Source organism: Macaca thibetana, chromosome 7, assembly GCF_024542745.1.
Source record: "Macaca thibetana thibetana isolate TM-01 chromosome 7, ASM2454274v1, whole genome shotgun sequence".
NCBI lineage: Eukaryota > Metazoa > Chordata > Mammalia > Primates > Cercopithecidae > Macaca > Macaca thibetana.
Window position 1 is genome coordinate 89,192,776 of NC_065584.1, and position 14,988 is coordinate 89,207,763.

The following is a 14,988-nucleotide window of genomic DNA, read 5'->3' on the forward strand; positions in this document are numbered from 1 at the left end:
TAGGGCTTTTTAGTTTAGAATACTGTGTTAAAGAACAAACGATCCTACTTATTATTAATTACTTGCATTTTATTTCCACCTACCTTTTTCCACAAAGGATCTGAAGTTTAGTGTATTTTATGGATTTCCGTAATTTTTTTTTTTTTGGCTTAGAGCAGTGAGTAGATGGATAAATGAAGGAAAATGAATGAATTTATTATAAATAAGAAGCCACAGAAAAAGTACTACCAGTTTCCCCCTAGAATCTACTTAACATAGATAATTTGAGGACATTTTTTCCCTAATAGGTTGCTTTAAAAAAAAATTTAAGTTTTTGGAGAAGCTTTAGGTTCACAGCAAAATTGAGTGAAATGTGCAGATTTCCCAAGTGTCCCCTGCCCCTACACATGCACAGTCTCCCCCAATGCGGACACCTTGTACCAGAGTGGTACCTTTGTTACAATCAGTGAACCTATAGTGACATATTATCACCCAAATTCCACAGTTTACAATAGGAGTCACTCTTGGTGTTGAACATTCTGTGGGTTTAAACAAGTTTATAACAAATACCCTCATATATGTATCATACAGATACTGTCCTAAAAATCCTCTGTGCTCTGCCTGTTCATCCCTCCTTCCCCCCAACCCCTGGCAGCCACTCATCTTTTTACTTTCTTCATAGTTTTGCCTTGTTTTGTTTTATAGTGTTATATAGTTGGAATTGTACAATATGTAGCCTTTTCAGTTTGGCTTCTTTTACTTAGTAACGTGCATTTAACTTTCTTCCATATCTTTTCATGATTTGATAGCTTATTTTTTTAAAATGCTGAATAGTATTCCATTATCTGAATGTGCCACAGTTTATTCATTCACCAACTGAAGGACATCTTGGTTGATTCTGAGTTTTGCCAATTATAAATAAAAGTGCTGGAAACACCCATATGCAGATTTTTGTGTGGACACTAACTTTTCAGCTCTTTTGGGTAAATACCAAGGAGCTCACTTGTTGGATCCTGTTAAGAGTATGTTTAGTTTTGTAGGAAACTGCCAAATTGTCTTCCCGAGTGCCTGTACCATTTTGCGTTCTCACCGGCAGTGAGTCAGAGTTCCTCTTGTTCCATGTCTTCACCAGCATTTCGCATCAGTCCTCTCAGCCGTTCTAACAGGTGTATAGTAGCATCTCATTGTTGTTTCTATTTGCATCTCCCTGATAACATATGATGACTTTTCACATGCTTTTTTTGCCATCTGTATAACTTTGGCAAGGTGGTGGTTAAAGCCTTTGGCTACTTTTTAATTGGATTGTTTTTGTATTTTTGAGTTTAGAAGTTCTTTGTATATTTTAGATAAGTCTTACAAGTCTGTGAATATTTTCTCTCAGTCTGTGACTTGTCTTCTCATTCTCTTGGCAGTGTCTTTTGCAGAGCAGAAATTTTTAACTTTAATTAAGTCCAGTTTATCAATTCTTACATGCAGTGTGTCTTTGGTGTTGTGTCTAGAAAGTCATCACCAAACCCAAGGTCATCTAGATTTTCTCCTCTGTTTTCTTTAGGAGTTTTGTAGTTTTGCCTTTTGCATTTAGGCCTGTGATCCTGTGAAGGGTAAAGTCTGTGTCTCGTTTCATCTTCCTGCATTTGGACGTCCAGTTGTTCCAGCCCCAAGGGTTGAAAAGCCTCTCTCTTCTCCGAGGGATTGCTTTTGTTGGTTGCCTATGCTTTGAAAACTGTCCGTATTCCTTCCCTGGGAATTTGACACTATGGAATTTAAAGCTTTGCTAGCTTCCCTTCCCCACCCACCCTTCCCCCAAAAAACAAACTCACTCCCTTTTCTTCCCTCAGTCCCCTCTCTAGTGTTTTTCTTACCCTCTTTTGTGAAAGAAAACTTTCAGAATGGTGCCTTTGTGAGGTAGGTGTGAAGTGAGAGTCCCCCCTCAGACTTCATATGAACTGGAGATGGCAGACGTGGAGTCTTCAGCCTCATAGGGGTCGTGCTCAAAACCTAGGGTCCAAACCTGTGGCATTTAACCCCCACCCCACTCAACACCGTGTAAACGACAGAAACACTGACAGTTCTGAGTGTAATGCATGACCCAAAGCTGGGTTAGACACTCCGGGGCTTCTAGAGCAGTTGCTCTACTTTAGAGGACTCAAGTGGTGGAGCCGAGCTACAGGAGCCCTTGCTCCCTGCGCTGGCCTGCCCCCTGCCCACAGTGCCACTGTGCTGTCCCCACTCACCAGGCCTCCACTATCCCAGCAGTGCTTCAGTTTTTAGGTGGTGGTGGTGGTTGGTTTTTTTTTTTTTTTTTTTTTTAAGTAAGATACTACTTCATTAAATGCTATGCGTTAACACAGCGTTGAATATCTTTATGTCGAATAAGATTCTACAAAAAGTCAGGTGTAGATGAAAAAATATCCTAAAAGGAAATGAATCTGTAGGTCATGTTTGACCCACAGATGTATTTTGGCTTATATTTCTTTTTTCTCTCTTTTCCTTTTCTCTGTCCCTTTCCCTTTCTCTCTCACTTGAACTGGTTGCCAGCACTTCAGTTAGACTTGACACAGAACAGCTGAATTTCTAGCTTCCCTTTAAATCTGGCTGCACTAGGCCTGTGTGATATGTCCTGGTCCCCCCGAGCTCCATCCCTTCTGGCTTACATCTGCCTCGTCCCTGTAAGTTTGTATTTAATTTTATTTTTGATTTAGTTTGTGCTTTGGCAATCTCCTAGACTAGAGCTTACATCACATTCTCACATAGAGATATGTTGGGTCATGGGTGACGTTGGTGTGCGGTCCATGTTGACTGGAGTGGAGAGGGCGCTGAGAGGAGCACTGGTACTTGGGTGAGCCAGGTTTTAGAAACACCTTTGGAGAGAAGCCTGTTAGCTGCTTCGTGGCAGGCCCGGGCTGGGACTGTTAACGCCACGCTCGCCTGCTCTATCTTGTGTTCACACTTGTTTCGTCTTTGTACGTGACGTGGGCTTTCACTGCCTGGTACAGCGCCTTTCACAGGAGTGTTCGGTAAATATTGAGTGCCACATGTGCACAGGGCTTTATCCATTTAAAGATAGTTCTGCATGTATTTATCCTGCATAATGCTGCCACGTTTGCCACTTTTTTTGTTAAGGTGATGCCTGTTGCACTCAACTGATTGCACCAGATCAGATGTTTGTGAAGGGAGGAAATGGGAGTTTAGATAGTTTTCTGACTGCAGATAAGGGTCTCCTACCACAGTCTCTGCTGATTATTTAGACCACGGAATGTTCACTTGCAAAATCTATTGTTTCAGTTTTATCACTTTACTTATAGTCTTATGCAGAAGCCTTAAATTACTATCAACAGCTTTTGTTTTTACTTTACTAAGCTTAATTCTCAATTATTTTGAAATGAGTCAGGCTTCTCTAAAAGGTGTTTAGGTTTCAGAATTAGTCACTAACCATTCAGGACTCATTCATATAATTCTCTCTTTTTTTAACTACTAAAGTCTCAGCTTAATTTCCATGACAATTTTAGTTTTTTGAATGGAGTCTTTAAAATACTAAGAACCTAATCCTTGAACTTAATTAGATGAAAATTGGCAAAGCCTACCCAAAACTAATTAGGAAAGACCTAGTAGGGACAGTAGGGTAACCATATGTCCTGAGAGTCTGGGACAGGCCCAGTTTATGCTGGTGGTCTTGGCCTAATTATTAACAGACCCACTCTTTCATTTCAAAAGATCCTGCTTGGGACAGTAAATGACCTGTAAAACCTACCTAGAAGCGTATGAGAATGTAATTTAAATGTTTAAAAACTTGTGACTCTGGCTACCAGCAGTTACGGTCTCTTGACATTTAGACAACGGTTACTTTCTTTGAACCACTTTCGGGACAAAAGGGTAAGAAAACCACTTCTCTGTAATGAATGGAAACACTGCCTAGGTCCGAATGGGAAGTTGCTGCTCTGCAGCAATGATGGTCTGTAGCTGAAGCTGAACTGTGTATGTGCTTAAGGACAGTCATGTAAACAGTTAACAGGAAGAGCGAGGACTTAATGAGAATGTTGGCTCTCCTTGCAGAGAACAAGAAGGACATTTGCTAATGAAGACTGTGGAAGGTATTTGTTAACCAAAGATTAGATATGGGTAGTTGATGGTTATTCCCAGCTGGGCTAGAAGTTCCTGGGAATAGCGTGACCTTGGTATTAGCCCCTCTCAGATTTACTGGAGAATGACGCAGGGCCCTGAAACATCTCACAGGAAGGGAGATGGCTTTGCTGGAGTTGAAGGATATGGAGGCACTTTTTATAACAAAGATTAAGGGTTGTTTCATGGACAATGGAAATTGAATGAAGTCATCAGTGCTATTGTAAGCATCTTAAGAAGGTTTCTTTACTGAGTTTTTTTTTAAGCAAGGAATACTCTAGTGATTATTAAATTAACCTGTCTATATTGACTTGTGTTTTCTTCTGCAGTACTTCTTTCTGTTTTATAATATTCTTCTAAGTGATGTGCCAAATTATAGATTATTGAAATACCTTATGATAATAAAATCATCTTAAATTTTGAATTTGGTTCTATTCCAAATATTCTGGGGTGTTTTGTTTTGTTTTGTTTTTTGAGATAAAGTCCTGCTCTGTTGCCCAGGCTGGAGTGCAATAGTGCCATCTCGGCTCACTGCAGCCTCCACTTCCCAGATTCAAGCAATTCTCCCACCTCAGCCTCCTGAGTAGCTGGGATTACAGGCACACGCAACCACGCCTGGCTAATTTTTGTAATTTTAGTAGAAACAGTGTTTCACCACATTGGCCAGGCTTGTCTCAAACTCCTGACCTCAAGTGATCCGCCTGCCTCAGCCTCCCAAAGTGCTGGGATTACAGGCATGAGCCACTGGCCCAGTCCAAAATATTCTTTATAACAAAAATGTCATTACATATTTGTTATTCCTGGAGTTACTAAAATGAACTGTTAAGAATCTCATATTCTTGACTAATTTTATAGAAGAGTTGGAGATTTATTTTCACAGAATAGAAACAGTTAATAGGGATGTGTTATTATCCTTTAATGCTTCAAATATAGTTTTAGTCAATGAAGATATTACTGCAGCTTCAGCCATATCAGGAGTGAGTGGGCAGAAGAACGTCAGAGCTGGGCTTTGAGGATTTGTGGCTTGTTCTGACATGGTCACATAAGATCTTTGAATTCTTTACCTTGATAGATCCTCTGTCTAGTACAGTGCAGTCACTTTTTTGTGGGTTTTTTTTGGGGTTTTTTAGTTGTTGTTGTTGTTGTTGTTGTTTGAGACAGGGTCTTGCTCTGTCACCTAGGCTGGAGTGCAGTAGTGCGATCATGGGTCACTGCAGCCTCAACCTCCCAGGCTCATGATCCTCCCTGCTCAGCCTCCTGAGTAACTGGGACCAGAGGCATGTGCCACCACGTCTGGCTAATTTTTAAATTATTTGTAGAGACATGATTTCACCATTTTGCCCACACTCATCTTGAATCCCTGGGCTCAAGCAGTCCTCCCGCCTCAGCCCCACAAAGTGCTGAGGTTATAGGCGTGAGCCACCCTGCCCAGCCCAGTCATTTTATAAATGAGAAAACTTGAGACTCGACTGATTCAAGTAGCTTGTCCAAGGTCTTACAGCTTTATTCTTGAAATAGTTATATTCCAAACTTTCTTCCAGAGAAATAGTAGCTTTATTTCTGTTACAAGAAAATTGCGATTTAGTCATGTGACTATACATTTTATTTATTTTTTTTTTTGAGACAGGGTCTCACTTTGTCACCCAAGCTGCAGTGCAGTGGCACGATCTCGGCTTGTTGCAACCTCCGCCTCCCAGACTCAAGTGATTCCCCCACCTCAGCCTCCCAAGTAGCTGAGACCACAGGCATGTGCCACCACCCCTGGCTAATTTTTTTTTTTTTTTTTTTTTTTTGGCAGAGACAGGGTTTCACCATGTTGCCCAGACTGATGTGGAACTCCTGAGCTCTCAAATAATACACCCGCCTCAGCCTCCCGAATTGCTGGGATTACAGGCGTGAGCCACCATGCCTGACCTGACCATAATACTTAAGGGTCAGGGATTTCAACAATTTCCTGTTGAATGCAGGAAATTGCCTGGAGCTCAGTAATTAAATGTTACCTGCATTTTTCTTTCTTAATAGCATTCCAGTGGTGAGCAGTGACGTAGCCCATAATATGAGGGAAAACCCATAATATGAGGGAAAGCGGGAAGATGGTTAGAGATGTAGGTGTTAAACGCTTAATGACCACCATTTCTCACTGATGTGCCTAAGAGCAAAATGATTCAGTTTCATCTCACCTATAGCATGACTCTTAAATAGGCATCCTCAAAGAAAAATAAAAGGTAGGAAGTAGGGAAAACCCAAATCACAGCAGAGAAACTGGAAACTTGGTGAGGTTTTAAAAAAAAAAAAAAAAAAAGATATTTCAAGGAGAACCTTGCAGGGTATTCCAAAGTTCAATACAGATGGCCGCAGTGCCACAGAGGCAAAGATTCCATCCAGAAGCACTGAGATCTCTTGATGTGGTCACATGGGAGGGGCACCTGGGAAGGATGGGAAGGGTGATAGAGGGTGCTTCATGGGGGGCGTTCACACTCAGAGCAAGGCCTGGCCTGGAGGCCCCATGGCCCTGGAGCCTGGTGGGGTGGATCCGAGCTTCTCTAGGTTTTCCTTCCTGCTCCATTCAGAAATCACAGATGATGTATGGATTTCTTTCCTAACCTGGCTTTAATATCTCATTGACATTTTTGCTTTGAATTATACTTCACATTTCCTGTTCTTAAAGAGCTCTAAAGACAGCATATTTGATTTCTGCCTCTCCCTCTCCCATTCCACACACTGAGGGTAACAAGAAAATGTTTCCCTACCTCTGCACCAAAGCCATTTACAAGGCTTTGTACAGAAATTGGCTGAAGGGCACCATCCGAAGCCCATTTGGGCAGGTCTTGGTTAAGGTGGAGGTGTTTGTCCCTAGCTGTGACAGAGTGTCTGCTCACCTGTTGCTTAAACCTGCATCAACCTCTTTTAGAATGTGAGCTATTTCCTTGACGTCAGTTTAGATTTTTTTTAAAGATCATTACAGGTATGTGTTCTACCCAGTCTGTCAGGTAGGAACTTCTTTGTCTGAATTGTTTATGTATCGTAGCAACATTAATAAATGTAATTAATGAAAGTAAATCCTCGGGGACAGAGCAGGGGCCACCAGGCAGTCTGGGCATAGACTTGGCTTTATTTTATGTTCACTTTGTCTCAGGTGCTCCCTCCTCCAAGCATATGTGCATGCGCACCACTCACACACACCTTTTAATCTTATAACAGATTTCTTCATTAAAAAAAGAAAATGGTCCGGCTTGGTGGCTCACGTCTGTAATCCCAGGACTTTGGGAGGCCGAGGCAAGCAGATTGCTTGAACCCAGGAGTTCAAGACCAGCCTGGGCAACCTGGTGAAACCCCGTCTCTACAAAAAAATACAAAAATTAGCTGTATGTGGTGGTGCATGCCTGTAGTTCCAGCTCCCTGGGAGGTGGAGGTTGCAGTGAGCTGAGATCACACCACTGTACTCCAGCCTGGGTGACAGAAGGAGACCCTGTCTCAAAAAAAAAAAGATATATATAACACATTTATTTCAAACTTTTAGAGTTTAGCCAGAAGGTACTTACAGCACCTTTCACTGTCGTTTAAAACCCTCAGTCTGTTTTACAGCTTCTACCAGCCTGTTAGTCAATACTTTTCTCCATGTTTACCCCCTTAGCACACACACTCTGTGAAAGTAACGACCATAGGCAGCTTCTAAAACATTTTGAGAAATGGATTCCTGAAAATGTGTGGGGATGTGGTGTCCTAGTGGGTCTGTGAGAAGTAATCAGTCATGTAGAGGCCTCCCATGGGGACCGGCCCTCCCTGTGTGGGGTGTGGACAGCCAGGAATAAAGTGTGCAGTCGTATTTGGTCTAGGGAGTAAAAACAGGTGACCACTACATCATCTCTCCAGAGTAGTATATATGTTCTCTTTAAATATGCTACTGATTTTTGCATTTTAAAACACATCCTGGTCAGAGGAGCCCAGCCTTGTCCTTGTATGCTTCTTACCATGTATAAGATACCGTGTCTGTCCTCATCGGCTGTTTCCTTCTGTATTGATGTCATTCAACAATCTCTCCATACTTGCTCTGCTTAAAGACCTCACTTGTTATGAACTCGATGTATCAAGCACTGAATTGGACCCTGGAGATGGAGGCAGTGAGCACCCATGCCCTCCCCTGGTTGCATATGTTCCTGCAGCTGCCGCAGGGCTGTCCGTGTGGTACCTCCTTGCACGGTCATTCTGGCCCATGCATCTTGTTTCCTGGATCCTGTCATCTTCTTTACAGGTTTCTTTCCTCGCTTTAGAGGAACACATCCTTTAATAACTTCCTGGGAAGGAATGAATGCAAGGTAAAATTGAGTCCTGAGTATCTGAACATCTTTCCCTCTACTCACTTGATGGATAGTTTGGGAAGAGAATTCTACACTGAGAATAATTTTCCACTCCTCCCACTTTTGAAGGCATTGTTGTTCTTCAGCTTCCGGTGGTGTTATCTGTGTCCGGTGCCATTTCCATTTCTGATTATTTGTATATGCCCTTTTTCCTCCTCTTTGGAACTTTTTAGATTGCTTTATCCTGTAGTTTTTATACTGGATACTTTTATACTGTACTTTTTATACTGGATACCTAGAGTTTAACCCAGGCACCTGACTCCCTTAATTCTGGATCCATTTTTTATATTGTTGTTTTCCCTCCTATGTGCTTTTTGTTCCTAGAATGATTACTTTTCTCTCCTGTTGTCTTTTTTTTATCGTTAATGATCTTCTAGGGATTTCTTCAATTTTATCTTCAAACTCTACTCCTTTGCTTCACTGTTTTGTGTTTGGTTTCGAGGGTTTTTTCCTCTGATTTTTCATGTTTATAGTTTTCTGTTTTGGTTGCATGGATGCACTATCTTCCCTTTGACTATATTGTAGCTTTTCGTTGTTGTTTTTGAGTTTTTCTTCTGTTCACTGCGTTGTTTCTGTTCCACCAAGGTTTTTTGCTTTTGTTTTGTTTCCATCATTCCCATTTGGAACCCTTTTTCAGCTGCCTGATGATCCTTGACTGTTGATTCTCATTTAAGAGTGAAGCATTGAGAAGCTGACCAGAAGCTGTGTAGCTGAGGTTTTTAAAACTAGTGTCTTTGCTGTAACGATCCAGCTTTTTGGTTGATGTTTTTGTTGGCAGACTCTAGGTATCTATGGTATCCAGAAAAGACTTCTGGACCTGGGCTTGCAGTGGTGCAGGCCTGTGGCAGTCCCTGAACAAGGTACCAATAGCTGCTTCAAGGTTTTAGAGCCTGCAACAAATCTTTCTAAACCTTTCTTCTCTTTGAGTCCTCATACTACATTTGCCACCTTAGAGCCCTGCTGTTTGTACCCAAGAATCAGCCCAGCTGGAAAGTGAACAGTAAGGATGCTTTGGGCAGGAAGTTGATAAGGCTTCTTTTGTTGTGACCCACAGAAGAAGCAAAGTAAAAAAAAAATAAGAACGTGGTTAATCCAAGCCTAGTGGCAGGGCCTATATCTTCATGTTGTTTGTATCTGGCCTGCCCATCCAGGACTTGAAGGAATTCTGGCGCCAGTTGCTTACTGCCTTCTCTCAGCAAGCCCCAGGTTATTTCTTTGCTTCAGTTTACTTAAAACAAGAGTTTGAGATTTGCTTTCCTGTAGTTGATAGTAAAGTTGAGAGTAGGTAGCAGAAGAGGCATGTAAAATTCCATATAAAGTATGCCCTGTGTGCTGCATGGGGGTCAGAGTTGGAGTTTCTCCTCCTATCCTAGGGAGGCCCTGCTTCCCACCCCTGTAGAAAACCTGACCACCTTTTCTAATTAATTGTACAGTGTGGTAGGGATTTCAGTGGTAAGTCCATGTGTGCACCTCCCATGTGGGAAGCATAAGCAGTGTGGGAAGGAAAGTTGGAAACAGCGGCGGCACTTTGGAGAACCTGTAATTCTGCTCTAATTCTTGCTCTAAGACCAGACTCACAGGTGTCCAGGAGGTAAAGGTCAGCACTCCTCGGACCCCAGCTCTGTGTGGGGCCTGGCAGGCATGCCGGCTCCCTGTTTTCTTTTTACTTTATGAGAAAAAGAAATAAGGTATTAAAGTGCCAATTTATATTTCTCTACTATTATGGTAGTTGCAGTGGCTCAGGAAGGCAAATAAACCAGTCCGCCAGAATCTGCATCATCCCTTATCAAGAGTTAGTGTTTAACAGTATGAACAAAAAACCACCATGAACTTGAAACAGAACTAATTTACCGGATACCAACATCAAATGCTTTCACTGAACATTTTTTGCAAACTATTATTCTACCTTCCAACAGGCTTTGTAAAAACGTTCATTTCCTTGCTCAGATGTACTGAGGCATCAGGCACATTCCCTTCCTAACTTGAGGGAACCCATTTTGGCTGATGGCCCATAAGCTTATGGTGTCCCAAAACCTGCGCCACGGGGCGGAGGCAGAGTTGGCGGAATAGTGAGCCCTGTGCATCCTGCCTGTTTCCCATTTGCCAGCATTTTCTGAGCCCCCAGGCTCCAAGCTCTGTGCTTGTGCCAGAGACCCCATGCTGAGCAAGCAGGCCCGCTCCTGCCTCCACAGAAGCCCTGGGAGAGGGGCACCTTCCTCGTACACAGGGAGGCCAGCAGCATGAAGAGGGTTTTCAGTGCTTCCTTCCAGAGACTTCACAGAGCCTTGTTTCATCCTGACAGCGTCCTTGCAGGGCCAGGCCTCCTCCTGCCCTGATTGGCTTTCCTTTCCCTTAGCTCCCCGGAAGAAGGGTAACCGTTCACTCAGGTTGTTTGCCTGGAGTTCTTCTGGCTCTCAGGAGGAAGTTTATTCCCATAGATAGAAGCCGCAGAGTCTGCTATTCAGGTCTTCAGCCAGGGACGCATGACTCTGTGGGCCCCTTTCACAGGCATAGTGGGACGGGGGTGGCATTATCTTTCAGGCATGCTCATGTGGTGGCACCGTGATCTCAATTTTATACCTTTTCATTATGGGACAACTTTTTCATCACTCTGTTTGCCTGTAAAATTATATTGGCCAACTTTGGCTATTAACCCTTATTTTCTTAAGCAGTTTCTATGTATGAATTCTTCTAACCACATTGGGCTGCTGTTGACTGGGCCTTATCTAGGGCCTTTTGTGTGCTGTGGTCCATTCAGAAACATTTCTAATATTTGCGTTTTCTTTAGCATGTGCTGGCACTCAATCATAGAATACTAAATTTGTGATCTCTTTTTTTCCCGTAACAGATGCAGCAGCTTTTTTATGAGAATTATGAACAGAACAAAAAGGGGTACATTAGAGATCTCCATAACAGTAAAATTCACCAAGCTATCACATTACACCCCAACAAAAACCCACCCTACCAGTACAGGCTCCACAGCTACATGCTCAGCCGCAAGATCGCCGAGCTCCGCCATCGCACAATACAGCTGCACCGTGAGATTGTCCTGATGAGCAAATACAGCAACACAGAAATTCATAAAGAGGACCTCCAGCTGGGAATCCCGCCCTCCTTCATGAGGTTTCAGCCCCGCCAGCGAGAGGAGATTCTGGAATGGGAGTTTCTGACTGGAAAATACTTGTATTCGGCAGTTGACGGCCAGCCCCCTCGAAGAGGAATGGATTCCGCTCAGAGGGAAGCCTTGGACGACATTGTCATGCAGGTCATGGAGATGATCAATGCCAACGCCAAGACCAGAGGGCGCATCATTGACTTCAAGGAGATCCAGTACGGCTACCGCCGGGTGAACCCCATGTACGGGGCTGAGTACATCCTGGACCTGCTGCTTCTGTACAAAAAGCACAAAGGGAAGAAAATGACAGTCCCTGTGAGAAGGCATGCGTATTTACAGCAGACTTTCAGCAAGATCCAGTTTGTGGAGCATGAGGAGCTGGATGCACAGGAGTTGGCCAAGAGAATCAATCAGGAATCTGGATCCTTGTCCTTTCTCTCAAACTCCCTGAAGAAGCTTGTCCCCTTTCAGCTCCCTGGGTCGAAGAATGAGCACAAAGAACCCAAAGATAAAAAGATAAACATACTGATTCCTTTGTCTGGGCGTTTCGACATGTTTGTGAGATTTATGGGAAACTTTGAGAAGACGTGTCTTATCCCCAATCAGAACGTCAAGCTCGTGGTTCTGCTTTTCAATTCTGACTCCAACCCTGACAAGGCCAAACAAGTTGAACTGATGAGAGATTACCGCATTAAGTATCCTAAAGCCGACATGCAGATTTTGCCTGTGTCTGGAGAGTTTTCAAGAGCCCTGGCCCTGGAGGTAGGATCTTCCCAGTTTAGCAATGAATCTTTGCTCTTCTTCTGCGACGTCGACCTCGTATTTACTACAGAATTCCTTCAGCGATGTCGAGCAAATACAGTTCTGGGCCAACAAATATATTTTCCAATCATCTTCAGCCAGTATGACCCAAAGATTGTTTATAGTGGGAAAGTTCCCAGTGACAACCATTTTGCCTTTACTCAGAAAACTGGCTTCTGGAGAAACTATGGGTTTGGCATCACGTGTATTTATAAGGGAGATCTTGTCCGAGCGGGCGGCTTTGATGTTTCCATCCAAGGCTGGGGGCTGGAGGATGTGGACCTTTTCAACAAGGTTGTCCAGGCAGGTTTGAAGACGTTTAGGAGCCAAGAAGTAGGAGTAGTCCACGTCCACCATCCTGTCTTTTGTGATCCCAATCTTGACCCCAAACAGTACAAAATGTGCTTGGGGTCCAAAGCATCGACCTATGGGTCCACACAGCAGCTGGCTGAGATGTGGCTAGAAAAAAATGATCCAAGTTACAGTAAAAGCAGCAATAATAATGGCTCAGTGAGGACAGCCTAATGTCCAGCATTGCTGGAAAAGACATTTTTAATTATCTAATTTATTTTTCAAAAATTTTTTGTATGATCAGTTTTTGAAGTCCGTATACAAGGATATATTTTACAAGTGGTTTTCTTACATAGGACTCCTTTAAGATTGAGCTTTCTGAACAAGAATGTGATCAATGTTTGCCTTTGAACACATCTTCTTGCTGAACATTATGTAGCAGACCTGCTTAACTCTGACTTGAAATGTACCTGGTGAACAAAACTTTTTTAAAGAAATGTTTTCTTTTGAGACCCTTTCGCCAGTCCTATGGCAGAAAACGTGAACATTCCTGCAAAGTATTATTGTAACAAAACACTGTAACTCTGGTAAATGTTCTGTTGTGATTGTTAACATTCCACAGATTCTACCTTTTGTTTTTTGTTTTTTGGTTTTTTTTTTACAATTGTTTTAAAGCCATTTCATGTTCCAGTTGTAAGATAAGGAAATGTGATAATAGCTGTTTCATCATTGTCTTTGGGAGAGCTTTCCAGAGTTGATCATTTCCCCTCAATGGTACTCTGCTCAGCATGGCCACGTAGGTTTTTGGGTTTTTGTTTGGTTGGTTGGTTGTTTTATTTTATTTTTTATTTTTATTTTTTTGAGACAGAGTCTCGGTCTGTCTCCCAGGCTGGAGTGCAGTGGCACAATCTCGGCTCACTTTAACCTCCACCTCCCTGGTTCAAGCAATTCCTCTGCCTCTGCCTCCCGAGTAGCTGGGATTACAGGCACATACCACCACGCCCGGCTAACTTTTTTGTATTTTCAGTAGACACGGGGTTTCACCATGTTAGCCATACTGGTCACGAACTCCTGACCTCTGGCAGTCCACCCACCTGGGCCTCCCACAGTGCTAGGGGTGAGCCACCATGCCCAGCTGGCCACGTAGGTTTTAAAACAAGGGGCATAAAGAAAGCACAGTGAGATATGTGGCCGTTCTCGTGGTAGTTCATTTGGCCTAAATGGACCTGGCATGAAATTTCAAGAAGGATTTGGCATTTTCTCTTCTTGACCCTTCTCTTTAAAGGGTATAATATTAGTGTTTAAAATGACAAAGATGAATTATTACAATAAATCTGATGATGTACACAAACTGAAACACACACACATACCCCCTAATGAAAACATTGGGGAAAAACGTATTTGGTTTTGTTCCTTTCATCCTGTCTGTGTTATGTGGGTGGAGATGGTTTTCATTCTTTCATTACTGTTTTGTTTGATCCTTTATATCTGAAATACCTTTAATTTATTTAATATCTGTTGTTCAGAGCTCTGCCATTTCTTAAGTACCTGTTAGTATTATTTATGTGTATCAGGAGTGTGTTTAGTCTTTTATTTGCAGTAAACCGATCTCCAAAGATTTCCTTTTGGAAACGATTTTTCCTCTCCTTAATTTTTATATTCCTTACTGTTTTACTAAATATTAAGTGTTCTTTGACAATTTTGGTGCTTATGTGTTTTGGGGACAAAAGTGAAATCAATCTGTCATTATACCAGAAAGTTAGTTTTTTAAACTCTCAGATCAAATGTGCCTTAATAAATTTTTTTTTTCATTTAGATTTCAAACAGTGATAGACTTGCCATTTTAATACACATCATTGGAGATCTGCGTATTTGTAAATAGCCTGATGCTCATTTGGAAAAATAAACCAGTGAACAATATTTTTCTATTGTACTTTTCAGAACCATTTTGTCTCATTATTCCTGTTTTAGCTGAAGAATTGTATTACATTTGGAGAGTAAAAAACTTAAACACGATTCATAAAGTTTTTCAAGTTATTTGAGGGAAATACTTATGTGGACTGCAGTTTGGGAGTGAAACGAAACCCAGATTCAAGTGCTTCCTTCTGTTTTTTCCTCGAATGAGCTCGTCCTTTGTTTGTTCCTCATCAACTCGCTGACTCCATGTTCTCCAAAACAAAGGTCTTCAAACCAGGCCCAGGCCCCATCTGGCTCCTTGATAGAAATGTCCCCTCCTAGGCCCCACAGAATCTGCATTTTAACAAGTGCCCCGCGTGGTGCTGCGGCACAATTCGGGGTTCCGGGATCAATCTAGCTAGAGGATAA

General features: G+C 42.4%; 1 protein-coding gene across 1 annotated transcript in view; it reads left to right on the forward strand.

Annotated features, from left to right (window-relative positions):
• The window catches only part of CHSY1 (chondroitin sulfate synthase 1), a 74,924-nt gene extending 60,245 nt beyond the window's left edge, over positions 1-14,679 (forward strand). The window contains exon 3 of the mRNA XM_050795802.1: positions 11,305-14,679. Within this exon, the coding sequence (XP_050651759.1) occupies positions 11,305-12,897 (1,593 nt within the window). The 3' untranslated portion in view covers positions 12,898-14,679. The remainder of the gene's footprint in view (positions 1-11,304) is intronic.
• Positions 14,680-14,988: the final 309 nt, after the last annotated feature.